The sequence below is a fragment of the Sphaerodactylus townsendi genome, linkage group LG08 (genome assembly GCF_021028975.2).
Source record: "Sphaerodactylus townsendi isolate TG3544 linkage group LG08, MPM_Stown_v2.3, whole genome shotgun sequence".
Classification (NCBI taxonomy): Eukaryota; Metazoa; Chordata; class Lepidosauria; order Squamata; family Sphaerodactylidae; genus Sphaerodactylus; species Sphaerodactylus townsendi.
Window position 1 is genome coordinate 102,968,626 of NC_059432.1, and position 18,896 is coordinate 102,987,521.

At 59.5% G+C, this 18,896-nt stretch overlaps 1 protein-coding gene across 1 annotated transcript in view; it reads left to right on the forward strand.

Moving 5' to 3' along the window:
• SPATA16 (spermatogenesis associated 16) overlaps positions 1–18,896 on the forward strand; it is a 173,318-nt gene that overhangs the window by 93,877 nt on the left and 60,545 nt on the right. The window contains exons 3-4 of the mRNA XM_048506936.1: positions 646–735; positions 16,608–16,692. Coding sequence (XP_048362893.1) covers positions 646–735; positions 16,608–16,692 — 175 coding nt within the window. The remainder of the gene's footprint in view (positions 1–645; positions 736–16,607; positions 16,693–18,896) is intronic.

An 18,896-nucleotide genomic window follows, 5' to 3' on the forward strand; every position in this document is an offset into this window, starting at 1 on the left:
AAAGATGGTTTGAAAGACTATATCTGAGACCCCAGAGAACAGTTGCTGGTCAGAGAACTGACCTTGATTGACCAATAATCTGACCCACTATAGGACATCTTCATTTGCTCAGAGGAGATTCAAACAGGTACCAGCCTGGTTACCAAGATATCATTATCAGAAGTGTCGGTAAAACAAAAAATAGAATATTGCAGTTGCACAACTGGAACCATTCCTTTGGCCTACGGCTTTATAATATGCGCCTATTATCACAGCTCAAAACTACAGATGACAGATAACAAAAGGCATTGTTACAATCCTACGCAGAGCCTTGCTGATTTTGTATTCTCACTAAATGCGGGTATACATATGCTCTCAAAGGCTTTAAATGCCACTTCCATAACAGGCAATACGAGGAATTAGATTACATTTTTGACACAGCTTTAATGGATATTTAATAACATCTATGCGTCTATCAACTGTCAAGGCAGAAGATATGATAATTCATTGTTGGTGTTGAAAAAAAAAGTACTGTCTTTATAGAACCACTATTACAGAGTCTGCATACAGGCTGCATGATATCCAGAAACGGGTATCGCATGATGATCTCCTGACGGTATTTTGTTTTGAGTTCTGACTTGCAGATTTTGTTTGCTGTTTCCCAAGGAGCATTATCCTGAACCCGGCCTATTTCCGAAACCACCTCCGCCAAGCCGCTGTGTTCCGATGCTTGGAGAGGTACTCTGAGGCAGCAAGGTAGGTTTCAGATTAATTGTACTGCTCCTTCCTACGCTGCAGCATAAATTCATGCTTGACTGTTTCTTCACTTTGCTTGTTGCCACCGGCAGATACTAACAGTGTAACCAACCAGCAGATGCTAACTAACTGTCTCTCCCTGTACTGCCCTGCCAGGCCCCTCCGCTCCTCGGAGGTGGACCTGTTGGTGATCCCTGGCCCCAAAGCGATCCGGCTGGCCCCTACAAAGGCCATGGTTTTTACAGCCTCTACTTGGTGGAACAGGGTCCCAGGTGAGATCAGAGCCCTGCAGGACATACAGAGTTTCCGCAGGACCTGCGAAATGGACCTGTTCCGCCAGGCATTTGGCCAGCCGGGGTAACATCGAATATCCGCTACAAATTAATATCTGGCCTCCCGTGGGTGCAAGGAAGGGAAGGAGGGGAAAAAAACAAACAAAAATTTCCTGACGCCCTTAACAAACTATGGTTCTTTTAACTTTTGTGGGGGTGGAATGTTTTAGCTGTTTTAATGTTTTCATGTATTTAATTGTGAACCGCCCTGAGCCCTTTGGGGGAGAGCGGTATATAAATTGAACAAATTAACTAACTAACTAACTAACTAACTAACTAACTAACTAACTAACTAACTAACTAACTAAGCAAAGTTACACTCTTCCAAATTGATGGATGTCAGTGGGCTTAGAAGGGTGTAACGCTGCTCAAGATTGCACTGTAAGCAGCGCAATCGAAGAGTTAAACATGTTTGGTTCCCTGCAGCCACACAGCAGCTGCGGGGAATGGCTTTAAAAAAAATAAAAAACATCACGAGAAGAGAAGGGACTCTTGCCTCCTCCCACGTGGAGACAATGCTGCAGGGAGTTATTTCCCCATTTTTCCTGCTTCACAGGCACAGAATGCTCCATGTGGAGTGTGACTGCGGGGAACTTGAGTTGGGTCCAGGGAATCTGAGTCCTCAGAGCTCAGTATTGGTTTTGCACTGTTTAACTTATATGCATAAGTTATATGCTTTTCAGGGGGGAACAGTGAGTTGAGGACAAACTAAGTTTCTTAATGACCCCACATGATTCAGGCTGGTGATAACCAAAGCAGGCTGTAGAGAGAAAGTGGGTATAAAATGGCAACTGGGATTCAGTATAAGAGTAAAGTGATGCTGTTTGGTCTGGTTCAGCAGGGCTCTCCTCTGTGTTTTTATGGTACTCTTAGGCCTATTACCCACGGCCAGCTCTGCCCCGCCCTTGCCCTGCTCTGGTGCACAAGTCCTGCCAGAAGTGCTCTTGCTTTCTGCGGGGAAGGCGAAATGCACAGGTGGGGCAAGAGGAAGGGGGTGGAGACAAGAAATCTTGCTGAGATGCACTCCCTCTGTCAGGAGGTTTCCACACGATGGTGGAAACGCAGCTCCACCGGCATGAATTGTGCCAGTGGAGGCTCAGAGGCCGTTCGCATGCTATCGTGCGAGCAGCCCCGACTTGCTCCCCAGCTGGAGTGCAGAACCACCTCTGGGTCAGCCCCCTCCACTCACCTTCCTGCCCAGCGTCACTCTGGAGGGCTGCAGGGACCCGCCCACACTGCCCTCCGACCTCCAAGGGTCGGAGGGCAGCATGGGTGTTCCTCTGCAGCCCTCCAGAGCAATGCTGGACAGGCAGGTCAGTGGAGGTGACGGGAAAAGCAGCATCGCACCGCACCGGCGGGAAGACGCCGCTTTTCAAAAACCTCGCCTCCTGTGCGAATGCTTCCCCAAGGATGGTGTTTTTGCCATCCCTGGGGTGCTGTATTCTGCCCGTGCAGAAACAGCCTCAGTGTGCTGCAGGGAGGAATCACACAGGGACAATATTTTTTGCGCAGACCTGCTTCCGCTCCTGGCACTCACCAAGGAGGAAGTGCGTTGGAACCAGATTTCTTGCCCCGACACACTCCAGCCGCAAACGCATGGGAACTGCCTTGTAGGCAATCGGCCTTAGATGACATTGCAGGTCATACGAGAGCTGGGAGGCTGAAGCGAATGCCAGAACGTTGCTTTTGAAGATGTCAGGAGAGGTTATGCGGGAGTTTCTCAGTTGGGCTTTTTTTTGGGCGATGGAAAGAGAGAGGGACGAAGAGTTAGTAGAGAGGCAACGAGCCTGACAGAAAAGCTAATGATTGTTCTCCAGTGAGATAGAGTCCTAGCCAAAGTTTGTGAAAGAACAGAAATGGGGAGTTGCGCTAGAATTATGGCAGGAATAACACGTCCATAAAGAGGGAATATTAAGGTTAATGTGACTACTGTAAATCTTTAATGAACTGACACCAGTGGTGTCCAGAAATATCTGCCTTTGAAATTAAGAGTCAAGGTCTGTTCTTAGATATACAAGCGGAGACCTGCATACATTTTCAGAAGGGCTCTGTTGGTGTGCGATACTTCCTCAATGTCCATTCCTCCCTCCGTTTCTCACATTTGCCCATTCCTACTCAAGGAATATTTTTAAACAGGCACGTCGTTTAGATATTCCCACACGTGCACAGGCTAATAATTGACCATTTCAGTCATGCTGTCTTCTCCACAGAAATCCTCCCCACTAGCATGACAGAGCCCCAATTCTCTTTAGCCCAAGTGTGTTGACAATTTTCAAAGTGGCTGAGCAATTGGAATGAAACCTGTTCTTTGAAAAAAAACACAATACAGACTTACATTCCACTCCTCGGTTGCTGCTCTGGTGAGGCGGGGAGGGGGAGGCCCCCCCAAGCTGCCTACGTGTTGCCCTTGGGGCAGGTTTCGGAGTGGGCTGGCTTAGATCCCAGCAGTGGCTGGGGTGGAGCCAGGAAGCAGGCTAGCAGGGTTTTTAAATAGCTGGCCCATGTCCTCCTGGCCTCATTTGAAGTCTGGTGCATGCCATCCCAACCACTCCCGCTTTCTTTGTAAATAAAAATTTCTCCTGGAGGCAAAGGACATCTCCGTATGGGATGTCCTTTCCTCTATCTTCAGGAGGCAGGTGCTTTAAAAACGTCACTTCCTCTGCTGCCCCCCTCCCTCTCACGCTCCAGTTGCGTTCCTGCCTCTATCAGGAGAGCAGTGCTTCGCAGAGCTCCGCAGAAGCTACTTTCAGTTACAGTGAGCTTAACCTTTCTCTCCTCTCTGTCGTCGACATTTTTTGTTGCCCCAGACAGTGTTACTTTGTATCTTTTCACACACTGTACCTTCTCTTCCTGAAAGGGGTTATTCCCCAGAGAACAGGCTCGGGCTTTAAGGCCGTTGTAGTGCCGTTCACAACGGTTATCAGAAGCTCTGGTCATTGCAGAAACCAGGAAGTGTTCCTTAATGCCGTCACTCAGTGGTGTAGGAGGCTACGCCAGCATGGAGGGAGGGGGTTCCTGGGGGCAGAGTCAACTTTAGTCAGTTCTCAAAGGACTTTCATCCTGGCACTGCCTGCCTTCAGTGGCACAGACTTACACCACCAAAAGGGCGAGTCTGCTTCTCCCCTGGCGCCCGTGCCACTGAACACCTCATTGGAGGCAGCGTGGCAGCGCCATCCTCAGCTGCCCCTCTACCACCATCACTACCTTTGGACTGGACTGGCAGACTGGAAACAGCCGCTATGAAGAAGTTAGAAAAGATTCTCAAGGGTAAGGATGCGTTGCTGATGACCCGTATCAAGATCATTCATGCCTTACTATTCCACATCACTATGTTTGGGCGTGAAAATTGGACAACGAAGAAATCTGGAAGGAAAAAAACATTGATTCATTTGAGATTATTTACCTATCTATCATATGGCTTGCTTGCGCTCCTCATATGCAGATGTTTAAAAAGCATTTCTACAATAAATCTCAAAGCCAATTTCTCAAAACCACTACACAAAATCGCTCAGTCAGACAACCTCCTAGTGGTGTTCCCCAGGCAACGCCGTATTTCAGAGGCTAATAGTCTACTCAGTTTTTGAACAATTAGAACAATTAGAGTTTTACAGATATGGCAGGATGCCAAATTAGTAGGTTCTAGATCAGCTCAAGCTTGAACTCCCCCTAGAACAGAGGTCTGCAACCTGAGGCTCTCCAGATGTTCATGGACTACAATTCCCATCAGCCCCTGCCACCATGGCCAACTGGCATGGTAGAAGAAGAAGAAGAAGAAGAAGAAGAAGAAGAAGAAGAAGAAGAAGTGGTGGGGGGGGGGGGGGGTGGGGGGGGGGGGGGGTGGGGGGGGGGGGGGGTGGGGGGGGGGGGGGGTGGGGGGGGGGGGGGGTGGGGGGGGGGGGGGGTGGGGGGGGGGGGGGGTGGGGGGGGGGGGGGGTGGGGGGGGGGGGGGGTGGGGGGGGGGGGGGGTGGGGGGGGGGGGGGGTGGGGGGGGGGGGGGGTGGGGGGGGGGGGGGGTGGGGGGGGGGGGGGGTGGGGGGGGGGGGGGGTGGGGGGGGGGGGGGGTGGGGGGGGGGGGGGGTGGGGGGGGGGGGGGGTGGGGGGGGGGGGGGGTGGGGGGGGGGGGGGGTGGGGGGGGGGGGGGGTGGGGGGGGGGGGGGGTGGGGGGGGGGGGGGGTGGGGGGGGGGGGGGGTGGGGGGGGGGGGGGGTGGGGGGGGGGGGGGGTGGGGGGGGGGGGGGGTGGGGGGGGGGGGGGGTGGGGGGGGGGGGGGGTGGGGGGGGGGGGGGGTGGGGGGGGGGGGGGGTGGGGGGGGGGGGGGGTGGGGGGGGGGGGGGGTGGGGGGGGGGGGGGGTGGGGGGGGGGGGGGGTGGGGGGGGGGGGGGGTGGGGGGGGGGGGGGGTGGGGGGGGGGGGGGGTGGGGGGGGGGGGGGGTGGGGGGGGGGGGGGGTGGGGGGGGGGGGGGGTGGGGGGGGGGGGGGGTGGGGGGGGGGGGGGGTGGGGGGGGGGGGGGGTGGGGGGGGGGGGGGGTGGGGGGGGGGGGGGGTGGGGGGGGGGGGGGGTGGGGGGGGGGGGGGGTGGGGGGGGGGGGGGGTGGGGGGGGGGGGGGGTGGGGGGGGGGGGGGGTGGGGGGGGGGGGGGGTGGGGGGGGGGGGGGGTGGGGGGGGGGGGGGGTGGGGGGGGGGGGGGGTGGGGGGGGGGGGGGGTGGGGGGGGGGGGGGGTGGGGGGGGGGGGGGGTGGGGGGGGGGGGGGGTGGGGGGGGGGGGGGGTGGGGGGGGGGGGGGGTGGGGGGGGGGGGGGGTGGGGGGGGGGGGGGGTGGGGGGGGGGGGGGGTGGGGGGGGGGGGGGGTGGGGGGGGGGGGGGGTGGGGGGGGGGGGGGGTGGGGGGGGGGGGGGGTGGGGGGGGGGGGGGGTGGGGGGGGGGGGGGGTGGGGGGGGGGGGGGGTGGGGGGGGGGGGGGGTGGGGGGGGGGGGGGGTGGGGGGGGGGGGGGGTGGGGGGGGGGGGGGGTGGGGGGGGGGGGGGGTGGGGGGGGGGGGGGGTGGGGGGGGGGGGGGGTGGGGGGGGGGGGGGGTGGGGGGGGGGGGGGGTGGGGGGGGGGGGGGGTGGGGGGGGGGGGGGGTGGGGGGGGGGGGGGGTGGGGGGGGGGGGGGGTGGGGGGGGGGGGGGGTGGGGGGGGGGGGGGGTGGGGGGGGGGGGGGGTGGGGGGGGGGGGGGGTGGGGGGGGGGGGGGGTGGGGGGGGGGGGGGGTGGGGGGGGGGGGGGGTGGGGGGGGGGGGGGGTGGGGGGGGGGGGGGGTGGGGGGGGGGGGGGGTGGGGGGGGGGGGGGGTGGGGGGGGGGGGGGGTGGGGGGGGGGGGGGGTGGGGGGGGGGGGGGGTGGGGGGGGGGGGGGGTGGGGGGGGGGGGGGGTGGGGGGGGGGGGGGGTGGGGGGGGGGGGGGGTGGGGGGGGGGGGGGGTGGGGGGGGGGGGGGGTGGGGGGGGGGGGGGGTGGGGGGGGGGGGGGGTGGGGGGGGGGGGGGGTGGGGGGGGGGGGGGGTGGGGGGGGGGGGGGGTGGGGGGGGGGGGGGGTGGGGGGGGGGGGGGGTGGGGGGGGGGGGGGGTGGGGGGGGGGGGGGGTGGGGGGGGGGGGGGGTGGGGGGGGGGGGGGGTGGGGGGGGGGGGGGGTGGGGGGGGGGGGGGGTGGGGGGGGGGGGGGGTGGGGGGGGGGGGGGGTGGGGGGGGGGGGGGGTGGGGGGGGGGGGGGGTGGGGGGGGGGGGGGGTGGGGGGGGGGGGGGGTGGGGGGGGGGGGGGGTGGGGGGGGGGGGGGGTGGGGGGGGGGGGGGGTGGGGGGGGGGGGGGGTGGGGGGGGGGGGGGGTGGGGGGGGGGGGGGGTGGGGGGGGGGGGGGGTGGGGGGGGGGGGGGGTGGGGGGGGGGGGGGGTGGGGGGGGGGGGGGGTGGGGGGGGGGGGGGGTGGGGGGGGGGGGGGGTGGGGGGGGGGGGGGGTGGGGGGGGGGGGGGGTGGGGGGGGGGGGGGGTGGGGGGGGGGGGGGGTGGGGGGGGGGGGGGGTGGGGGGGGGGGGGGGTGGGGGGGGGGGGGGGTGGGGGGGGGGGGGGGTGGGGGGGGGGGGGGGTGGGGGGGGGGGGGGGTGGGGGGGGGGGGGGGTGGGGGGGGGGGGGGGTGGGGGGGGGGGGGGGTGGGGGGGGGGGGGGGTGGGGGGGGGGGGGGGTGGGGGGGGGGGGGGGTGGGGGGGGGGGGGGGTGGGGGGGGGGGGGGGTGGGGGGGGGGGGGGGTGGGGGGGGGGGGGGGTGGGGGGGGGGGGGGGTGGGGGGGGGGGGGGGTGGGGGGGGGGGGGGGTGGGGGGGGGGGGGGGTGGGGGGGGGGGGGGGTGGGGGGGGGGGGGGGTGGGGGGGGGGGGGGGTGGGGGGGGGGGGGGGTGGGGGGGGGGGGGGGTGGGGGGGGGGGGGGGTGGGGGGGGGGGGGGGTGGGGGGGGGGGGGGGTGGGGGGGGGGGGGGGTGGGGGGGGGGGGGGGTGGGGGGGGGGGGGGGTGGGGGGGGGGGGGGGTGGGGGGGGGGGGGGGTGGGGGGGGGGGGGGGTGGGGGGGGGGGGGGGTGGGGGGGGGGGGGGGTGGGGGGGGGGGGGGGTGGGGGGGGGGGGGGGTGGGGGGGGGGGGGGGTGGGGGGGGGGGGGGGTGGGGGGGGGGGGGGGTGGGGGGGGGGGGGGGTGGGGGGGGGGGGGGGTGGGGGGGGGGGGGGGTGGGGGGGGGGGGGGGTGGGGGGGGGGGGGGGTGGGGGGGGGGGGGGGTGGGGGGGGGGGGGGGTGGGGGGGGGGGGGGGTGGGGGGGGGGGGGGGTGGGGGGGGGGGGGGGTGGGGGGGGGGGGGGGTGGGGGGGGGGGGGGGTGGGGGGGGGGGGGGGTGGGGGGGGGGGGGGGTGGGGGGGGGGGGGGGTGGGGGGGGGGGGGGGTGGGGGGGGGGGGGGGTGGGGGGGGGGGGGGGTGGGGGGGGGGGGGGGTGGGGGGGGGGGGGGGTGGGGGGGGGGGGGGGTGGGGGGGGGGGGGGGTGGGGGGGGGGGGGGGTGGGGGGGGGGGGGGGTGGGGGGGGGGGGGGGTGGGGGGGGGGGGGGGTGGGGGGGGGGGGGGGTGGGGGGGGGGGGGGGTGGGGGGGGGGGGGGGTGGGGGGGGGGGGGGGTGGGGGGGGGGGGGGGTGGGGGGGGGGGGGGGTGGGGGGGGGGGGGGGTGGGGGGGGGGGGGGGTGGGGGGGGGGGGGGGTGGGGGGGGGGGGGGGTGGGGGGGGGGGGGGGTGGGGGGGGGGGGGGGTGGGGGGGGGGGGGGGTGGGGGGGGGGGGGGGTGGGGGGGGGGGGGGGTGGGGGGGGGGGGGGGTGGGGGGGGGGGGGGGTGGGGGGGGGGGGGGGTGGGGGGGGGGGGGGGTGGGGGGGGGGGGGGGTGGGGGGGGGGGGGGGTGGGGGGGGGGGGGGGTGGGGGGGGGGGGGGGTGGGGGGGGGGGGGGGTGGGGGGGGGGGGGGGTGGGGGGGGGGGGGGGTGGGGGGGGGGGGGGGTGGGGGGGGGGGGGGGTGGGGGGGGGGGGGGGTGGGGGGGGGGGGGGGTGGGGGGGGGGGGGGGTGGGGGGGGGGGGGGGTGGGGGGGGGGGGGGGTGGGGGGGGGGGGGGGTGGGGGGGGGGGGGGGTGGGGGGGGGGGGGGGTGGGGGGGGGGGGGGGTGGGGGGGGGGGGGGGTGGGGGGGGGGGGGGGTGGGGGGGGGGGGGGGTGGGGGGGGGGGGGGGTGGGGGGGGGGGGGGGTGGGGGGGGGGGGGGGTGGGGGGGGGGGGGGGTGGGGGGGGGGGGGGGTGGGGGGGGGGGGGGGTGGGGGGGGGGGGGGGTGGGGGGGGGGGGGGGTGGGGGGGGGGGGGGGTGGGGGGGGGGGGGGGTGGGGGGGGGGGGGGGTGGGGGGGGGGGGGGGTGGGGGGGGGGGGGGGTGGGGGGGGGGGGGGGTGGGGGGGGGGGGGGGTGGGGGGGGGGGGGGGTGGGGGGGGGGGGGGGTGGGGGGGGGGGGGGGTGGGGGGGGGGGGGGGTGGGGGGGGGGGGGGGTGGGGGGGGGGGGGGGTGGGGGGGGGGGGGGGTGGGGGGGGGGGGGGGTGGGGGGGGGGGGGGGTGGGGGGGGGGGGGGGTGGGGGGGGGGGGGGGTGGGGGGGGGGGGGGGTGGGGGGGGGGGGGGGTGGGGGGGGGGGGGGGTGGGGGGGGGGGGGGGTGGGGGGGGGGGGGGGTGGGGGGGGGGGGGGGTGGGGGGGGGGGGGGGTGGGGGGGGGGGGGGGTGGGGGGGGGGGGGGGTGGGGGGGGGGGGGGGTGGGGGGGGGGGGGGGTGGGGGGGGGGGGGGGTGGGGGGGGGGGGGGGTGGGGGGGGGGGGGGGTGGGGGGGGGGGGGGGTGGGGGGGGGGGGGGGTGGGGGGGGGGGGGGGTGGGGGGGGGGGGGGGTGGGGGGGGGGGGGGGTGGGGGGGGGGGGGGGTGGGGGGGGGGGGGGGTGGGGGGGGGGGGGGGTGGGGGGGGGGGGGGGTGGGGGGGGGGGGGGGTGGGGGGGGGGGGGGGTGGGGGGGGGGGGGGGTGGGGGGGGGGGGGGGTGGGGGGGGGGGGGGGTGGGGGGGGGGGGGGGTGGGGGGGGGGGGGGGTGGGGGGGGGGGGGGGTGGGGGGGGGGGGGGGTGGGGGGGGGGGGGGGTGGGGGGGGGGGGGGGTGGGGGGGGGGGGGGGTGGGGTGGGGGAGGGGTGGGGGGGGTGGGGGGGGGGTTGGGGAGGGGGGGGGGGGGGGGTGGGGGTGGGGGGGGGTGGGGCTGTGGAGTTGCAGGAGGATGGGCAAGCAGCCAACCAGAAGAGTCTCTTCTATCCCTGTTTGTTCCCCCCCCCTCCGTTTCCTTGCTCCAGCACTAAACACAATTTCCATAGCATTGAGGCACTGAGAGTTTCGGGCCCATCATTCCTAGAGCCTCAGTCTCTGCTGAAATGCCATTCAAGGTATTGGGGATTGGGAGATGAACTGAAGTTAAGTTGGAGGAAGGCTCTTTAGGTGGAAGGATGGTTTCACACTTTGCTCAGTGGAGTAGTAGGATAGGGGTAGGATCCATCCCCATGGTCTCTCCGGAGTTCTCAGCTATGACCAGGCAACCAGCAGAGGGGAGGAGAGGGGTTTACCGAAGGGAAATTAGACTTAGGTCCACCTCACCAATGAAGTGGTGACGTCACTTCCAGTGTGTACTGGAATGACATCATTCTGTCACTGATGATGCTGTGGTAGGATGTCTGAGCCCTTCCTTCCAAGAGCTACAATTTCCCAGAATTCCTCTTGGGACTGAACCTGATTAAGCCTCTTTGAGTTACTGGTGTAGATATACCCAGTGGAAACACACACACATGTAAACACACACAAATCTGTTACTTAGCCCTCTGGCTTGTTATCTCTTCCCAAGAGACTCCTGCACTGTTCTGCTGCTTCCGTTCATTTCAATGGATATTCCGTTCCTGATGTCCCTACCCTGCTATCCTTTCCACGTGTATAGTCTGCAAAAATTCCGGAAGCATCCACATGACTGCTTTGCCGATAATCCCTGCTAGAAAAGGGATGCGTTAACCAAGGCATGCGTTATCTTTGACAAACGTGCAGCTGAGAAATTTCCGTCCTGATCTCAGGCAAGTCATTCCAGAGGCAATTCAGAGACCGCTTACATAGCAATGGGCTCTCTCGGCTCCACTAAATTGTAACCTAAGTGACTTGCGTCGCGCCAGTTCTTTTCTCTAGCCAGGAGCTCCAGACAAGGCAGAACTAGAAGTGACAGGAAACATGGCTCTGCCTCCAAAACAGCAACCCCGAGTGGAATGCTCCCTCTCCTTCCATAATGTGTAATCCTGCTTACTTTGAGTCCTGATGCGATTCCCTTGTGCATTTGTCTGCCTAACGCTGCACATTATTGGCTGCCACTGGCAGGGAACAGAGAAATGTACAGGAGAACAAACTCAACACAAAGCTACCCCTTTTAGATACAGCGATCCATTTTTTTCCCATATCATGAATATGTAACCCAACTAAGGCTCATTCCACACATGCAGAATAATGCACTTTCAAACTGCTTTCAGTGCTCTTTGAAGCTGTGCGGAATGGCAAAATCCACTTGCAAACAGTTGTGAAAGTGGTTTGAAAATGCATTATTTTGCGTGTGCGGAAGGGACCTTAGAATTTAAGAGGGATATTATCATTAATGGAAAAGGAGTTCAAGTCTCTGACAGTGTGATCCACTTTGTGACCCTGGCCATTCACCAGACTTACAACAAAAGAAACTTTTCAATCTGTTCTCTGTTCCATAAACAATAATGTGCAGTACAACAATGAAATACGGCAAACCAATGCAGAAACAATAATAACCATGTAGTCGTTCTGGCCTGTTGTGCAGAACAGGCTAGCTGGGCCTCAGCCCTTTGCAATTTTCTCTAGCTGTGTCCTGCGGCACTGTTGACGGACTTGCGGCTTTGCTGTTCTTTGCTGAGCTCTCTCTCTGGATTGTCAAGCCTTCAAGGGTAGCCCTGAAATGTGCAAATTAAGTTCATAACAACAGAACTCTGTGAAGTAGGTTGGCTCCAGTTACAGGCTTCTAACAGATCTGAGGGAATGGAGCTCTTTCTTCCTTATATGGAAAATCTGAGCTCTTTAGCCCCCCCTATTGGATCCTGGGTTACACACAGTTCCACCCTGAGCCTTGGGGACAGACTGACTTAATTATCCAAAGAAGAGAGAGATAGAGGAAAAAAATGTTTGTCATTTTGGCAGATCATTCAAACAGATGAAAGACTTCAGCCAACATTACCAATGGCAGAGATGGAGAAGCAAACCGCCTGGCTTCTGCCACTCTGCCTGGTTTCACTTGGTCAACGAGAGAGCCATTTGGCAGTGCCAAAAGCATGGCACTCCTTCCATGGCGAACACTGGGAGAAAGAGATGATGACAGGGTTGCAAAATATAATCCGCGAAAACTCCAGCTGCTTTGGACGTATCTGATAGCATCTGTAGCGAAGCCAGGGTGACATATGCCTGCTCTAAAATAGTGCCAGATCAGTCGAACTGATGAAAAGCTTCAGACCTCACTGCCAGTAGCAAAGATGGGGGAGGAAACCGTCAGCTTATGCCACCATAAATGGTTTCAGTTTGGCGAACAGCAAGCCATTAAAAGATTCCCCACAACTGGTTTTAACTTGAGATGTCCCTGAGTCACAGATGAGGTAAGTATGTTAGATGTGAAGACTCCCCCCCCCCATAATTTTTTCTTGACAATGTTAATAAACATCTGGATTTAGGATAACTGGGTCCATGATGCCAACTCCAAATAGGAACTAAATTCCTACAGTCATTTGCATGAAGCAAAGCAGTTCTCGGGAACACCAAACGCAGGATGGAAGCAGGGACCGTTTTACGTTAATATCATAAGAGTGCACAGTTCTTGGAAACTCCTGCGTTGTGTGAACTTTGTCTCCCGCTAGTAATGTTTGTGGCAGGAAAAACTATAGTCCATCCCTTTTCATTCCATCTGCTGACTTCAAAAGCAATCTCGGTTTCATCAGAGTTGCTGGGACGTTTGCCAGCAGCGTGCCTGAGAGCTGGGAAATATCTTTGGCACTCATTCTAGCAAGCACAGAGCCCCCACTCATTCGTGCCCTCGGGCCAAAGCCCAAGAGCCGCACATGAGCAGCGGTGCAACTCACAAGGTGCATCTCTCAAACATATGCTTTGGGGCCTGTTCAGTTATTCAGTCTTTCGGGGAGGAAATAATTACTCGTGTCAATTTTGCATGAGAATATTCATTGTTCTTTGAGGATGCTTATGTATTTTTAAACTATTTGCCTGTCTCCTGGAGGCCAACTGATGGTGAATGAAAATTTGCCCTCGGTGCCCAGACTGTGGCTAAAAGACTTATTTATTTATTTATTCAAATCAATTTATATCCCGCCCTATCTCCACAGGGCTCAGGACGGACCACAGCATTAAATCAGGGGAGTCCAGAACTTCATTCTGACCTTGCACACAAGCACTGGGGGCACACGCAACACAGAATTTGAGAATCCGTTTTGGATTCTTTCATCTCCTGCCCTGCTGACAGTGAAGGTACTTGTGAAGATTCAGGATTTGCCCGCGCTTCCCATAGATTTTCTATTGGGGGTAGGGAGAGAGGGAAGATTTAGCAGCCTGAATAGCATCTTATAATTCACAAGAAGATGGGTTGGATCCAGACTAACTTTTCTGCAAACAGAAGGCACTCCTATCAGTCAAACAGAACTTTCTTGCCTCCCTGCCTCTCACTGCAGTCCACTGATTCCACAAAATGCTTCTCCTGGAGACCAGGACACCCTGGGCCTTTCCCCACTTTACCTTCTGCCACCATCGCTGCGCACTACTCACTGCGCGCGTCATTTCTGGCGCACGCCTGGGCTTCCCCACGACCCCGTGCTCTGCACAGGGTCATCAAAAGGCGCCGTTTTCTCCAGTGCCAGGAATGACGCGTACTGAGGGGGCGCGACAGCGGCAGCGTCGGGGCGGCTGCATTGTCGCTGCCCCTGTAGTGGGGAGTGCCGCGGGACCCCGCGCTACTTGGCCCGAGTAGCGTGCAGCAGAAGGTAAGTGGGGAAAGGCCCCCTTAAGGGACCAACTGAGGCAGGAGCAGAGTGGGAAGGGGAAACGGCTCTGGAAAAGGCACCCAAACGAAACCTGGCCTTACTCTACTCCTGCAGGGTAACCACACTGGAGAGATAAATGTCCACTTCCCTCAGTTCAATCGATTGAGGACCTTACATCCTAGTCAATATTTGAACATACGGCATACAGACCACAATTACATATGGATATGTTTTAGATATTCGGAAACCTTTGATAGATGCCTACCCTACTGGGTTGCCATAAGTCAGCGGCAACTCGACAGCGCTTTACACACCCACACCACTGTGGACTTGTCACCATAATTGTCGCAACTTGTCATACTTCTCATTTCGTTTCTGTCGGGCGACTGCAATTAAAACAAACAAAAAAGTTTTAAAAGAAAGACTGCCTTCCTTGATGCGCCCAACACCGAATATGCGTTCCCATCACCCCCCTGAAGAAGGCTTGGAAATGTTTTGTTATGTAAATCTTCGGTTTCCTTTAGTTTCATTCGGCCGTATCTCATTAAGAACATAACGCTGCCTGGGTGAAAAAATGTTCTAAAATGGCGTTACTGCTGGGCTGGGATTAGGGTTTTGTAACACATGTAACTGGGGAAAGAATTCGAAATTCAATTTACAGGAATGTCAAAGAGCACTAAATATTTCGGCTGTGATGGGGAAAGGGGGGGGTGATGGGGATGCATCAACAAACAAACTTTTGTGCTAGTCATTAGGCACACACAATTATTATATGTTTAATTGACTAAAGTGACAATTTGGAATTACATCGAGTCGCTTTTAATTGGATTTGGAATCTCCAGAGGGAAGGAAATCAAGAGCGGTGTTTGGAGGAGCAGCCATTAAAAAAAGCTAACTGATTTCCTAAAGTCTGTTAAATTCTGCATTAATATCCCCCTCACAATAGTTTTTAATATCCTCCCAGTCTAACCGGAAAAATGTGGCTGCTACAAACACTCTGGGTACCAAAGCATATGCAATTAGTTACCGAGCGCTGCCTCTCTTCCGGCTTCGCTGTAACGATAAGCATAATTTAATCAAAGGTGAACTATGTTTGACTTCGCCACAGCCTGAGATATTCTCCGACACCCGCTATATACTATATCATGCATTCCACTGCTGTCCGGGAAGAAAATTTGACTGTATATAACCCGCGGGAGTCCATAAATACTTGAAAGAAAGTTGGAATAAAACATTTTTGAGTGACCATTAAATATTTGCACACAATAAAAACAGAAAAACCTATCAAGTCCAGGAAAGGGGGAGGGGAGAAAAAAAACTCGCCGGTCATTTTCTGCCCTGCAATTCTGCTCCTGCATAAAACACTTTCCTGGATATTTCAGGTGGAGGTGAGGAGCTTTGCGGATGATCATTATGTATATCCACAAATATAATTTGTGGATGTTTATATATTTTGTGGATACAACGAAATATAACAAAATTATGTGTAGCCACAAATATCCATGCAGCCGACTGGCCAGAAAGCAAATTTCTTTGACTCAGCAGTGGCGTAGTGGCTAAGAGCAGGTGCACTCTGATCTGGAGGAACCGGGTTTGATTCCCCTCTCTGCTGCTTGAGTTGTGGAGGCTTATCTGGGGAATTCAGGTTAGCCTGTGCACTCCCACACATGCCAGCTGGGTGACCTTGGGCTAGTCACAGCTTTGCGGAGCTCTCTCAGCCCCACCTACCTCACAGGGTGTTTGTTGTGAGGGGGGAAGGGCAAGGAGATTGTAAGCCCCTTTGAGTCTCCTCCAGGAGAGAAAGGGGGATATAAATCCAAATTCTTCTTCTTCTTCTTCTGTTTCTCTCTTCACTTTTTTTCTGAACTGGGGGTGCTGGTGTGAAGTGGTACATCTTAGGGCAGTGGTGGCGAACCTATGGCACGCGTGCCAGAGGTGGCACTCAGAGCCCTCTCTGTGGGCACGCGCGCACAGAGTTCGTTATGTAGAGGGAGCGAAAAATCACACACACACCCCACACACATCTAGACTGGCCTTGCTTCTGAGTAAACCCTCCTAGGGTTGTGATCCACGCATTCGAAGCGTTGCACGGTTGCTTCACCAAGCTGATTCCTGAGTAACACGCGCCTTGGAGCAAACCATTTTTTCTCAACTAAAACCTCAGTATTCAGGTTAAATTGCCATGTTGGTACTTTGCAATCAATAAGTGGGTTTTGGGTTGCAATTTGATCACTCAGTCTCGAAAAGGTTCGCCATCCTTGTCTTAGGGGGTCAGATTGCACTCGTGTCAACTGGGGCCACCCAGTTTTAGAATACTACTTTGGGGCTTTCCGCACTGACAGAGTTGTACTGGTTTCCATCTAGGTTCACCTCCGTGTATCCGCACTGCAACTGAGCTCAACGTTGTTTTGTCTCAGTCCCCCCCCCCTCCTCAGAACTGCGACATCCCTGTTGCAGTTATGAACTGCACCTTTCTGCTGGAACAAGGTCGATACCGCTTCGAAGCTTCAAAGTGTGGATGCATCGAAACGACACCTCATCCGTTCAACCAATCAGGAGCCGTTTTTGTGGCATGTGCAGAACAGGAGAGTCGTGGCGGGCATGTAACTGTAAACTGTAAAAAAAAAGAACGCTCCCGTTTCCCGTGGTAACACAAGCTCCAATCACGATCGAGGAGTGAAACAGACACCAAGATGATCCCGCCCACTTAGCTCGGTTCCAGGGGGCCAAGTAAGTTGCTGTGCGGACAGACTGGAATCGCCCCCCACTGAAGGGAACCGAGTCGACCTTAGCTCCCTTCTGTAGTGCGGAAAGCCCCTTTCATTGTTTGTTTCTGCTGGGGTCAAATCCTTGTTCTTTTACCTGCCTTCCCTCTCTCCCTCTGCCCGTTTCACTTGCGTATTCTGTTCCTGTCCCTAGGAGCACCATGGTTGCTGACTATGTGTACTGGCTGGCAGGAGGAAGTCAGCAGCAGACCAGCAAACTCATCAAACTGTATTGGCAGGTAAGAATGGATGGCCTGGCCAGCAAGGAGGAGCCCATCTGGCTGTTAGGCCCCGAAATGAAGGATCGGTGCTTAAAGGACTGCCAGCAAAGGCAGCTTTGGGGCTTATCAATCAGGAGGCCATTATGTAGCAGCAACGTTTTTATAATGAAGTAGATTTTTCCAAGACTAATTTTAAGGGTAAAATTCAAGATTGTTAACCCATGGCTCATACTTCAATTTTTACAGACTGCTATAAAATTTCATCATTGACACTGTATCCTCCCAAGTGTCACACATTAAAGGTTTCTCTCTCTTGGCACACAGATCTTCCATAAGCAGGTCTTGTGGGAGGGGGCATACTGTCTTTACTCAAATGGAAGTCGAGGGGTTTTTTTCCGGGTGTGCCACAAAAAACAGGAGGCAATTTTACATTCGTGTACAAGTTACAAGTGATGTTTGACGGTACTTTTGTGTGCGAGAGAGATAATAACGTGGGAGGAGGATCTTGCATTTAAATTCACTACTTTTAGATGCTTTCATGATCTTCCAGACCAATGAGAATTAACCATCTAAAATAGTCAGGTTTTAACTGATTGTAGGATGGCGTTTGCATGATGCAGAGTTGTAGACCCTGGTATCTCAAGACGGTGAGTCCTGCCACAGAGTTACCCTGGAAGTGGAGAGAGAGAAAAGAATGAACCTCACATGTCAGTAAGGCAGAGACCAAATATTTGAAAGCAGTTTGGTTCAGTTCATACGTTCCCTTCTGATTTGTCTTCTCTGTTGCGAGCTTGGAATCTTTTATTTGTGCCAAGATCTGTGTGCCAAGAGACAGAAACCTTTAATGTGTGACACTTGTGAGCAGCAGTGGCATAGTGGCTAAGAGCAGTGGCTAAGAGCAGGTGCACTCTGATCTGGAGGAACCGGGTTTGATTCCCAGCTCTGCCGCTTGAGCTGCGGAGGCTTATCGGAGGAATTCAAATTAGCCTGTACACTCCCACACACGCCAGCTGGGTGACCTTGGGCTAGTCACAGCTCTACGGAGCTCTCTCAGCCCCACCCTTCTCACAGGGTGTTTGTTGTGAGGGGTGAAGGGAAAGGAGATTGTAAGCCCCTTTGAGACTCCTTCAGGAGAGAAAGGGGGAATATAAATCCAAACTCTTATTATTATTATTATTTCCTTCTCTTTCCCCATGCCAAGTATTCTGTTTAACCTAAAGCAATGTCATTTTTCATCCATAGTGTGCAATGTATCAACAGCATAAAAACAGGGTGTGTTAAAAGGCATGCAAATAGTATTAAAACAGCATACAGGAAAGGAAAGAAGTCTGGGAGGCATTGAATGTGGTTCAGAATAAAGTAACAATAGCACGAGAAGCAAAAATGGCCCCACTGACTCATCCCCACTGACCAGTATGCTCTGGACAGGGGAGGAACATCTTCCATGAGGGGAAATTATACCGGCCTACTTGCCCACCCAGTTAACATCCTGCCTCTCTGTAGTGCAGCTCACCAGAGTTCAAGAACCTGTGGACAGCCAGTTTCTGAGTACGAGGAAAGTCTTATGTCTCAGTGGTGCTCAGAGCAATAGATAGGATACAGGGAGAGAAAGGGGACCAGTCATACCAAGAGAGACACAAGAGGTGTCTAGCATTTTGTGCAGGCAAAAGCAGCACTACAAACAATTGCTTCTGGCCTGACATGCCTCCCCTTCCAATGGGGCAGTATACTCCAGGTTTGTATGGGAGAGGCCCACAGAGCATACCTTGATCTGATGTGGTCTGCCAAGCAATCTGGTCTGGTCTGCCAAGCAATCAGGTTTGGAAGGGGGGGGAAACATTTTGTGCCAACTGCCAGATCATGGATTCAGGACCTGTTCACCTGACCATTTGTCCCAGGATGACTATTATCCAGCTGTCCTCAACCAGGGCCAGGGCCTTTTCAGCTATGGCCCCTACCTGCTGGACTGCTCTGTCTGGGATGATCAGAGCCCTGCAGGATTTAATACAATTCTACAGGGCCTGTAAGATAGCTGTTCCACTAGGTATATGGTTGAGGCACCTACGGGGATACATCCATAGGTGCCCCCCTTCTCCCTTTTACTTTGTTCTTCTTGATCCCTCTGCTGGGCTCCCCTTCAAATAGAAGAAGAAGAAGAAGAGTTTGGATTTAAATACCCCCTTTCTCTCCTGCAGGAGACTCAAAGGGGCTTAAAATCTCCT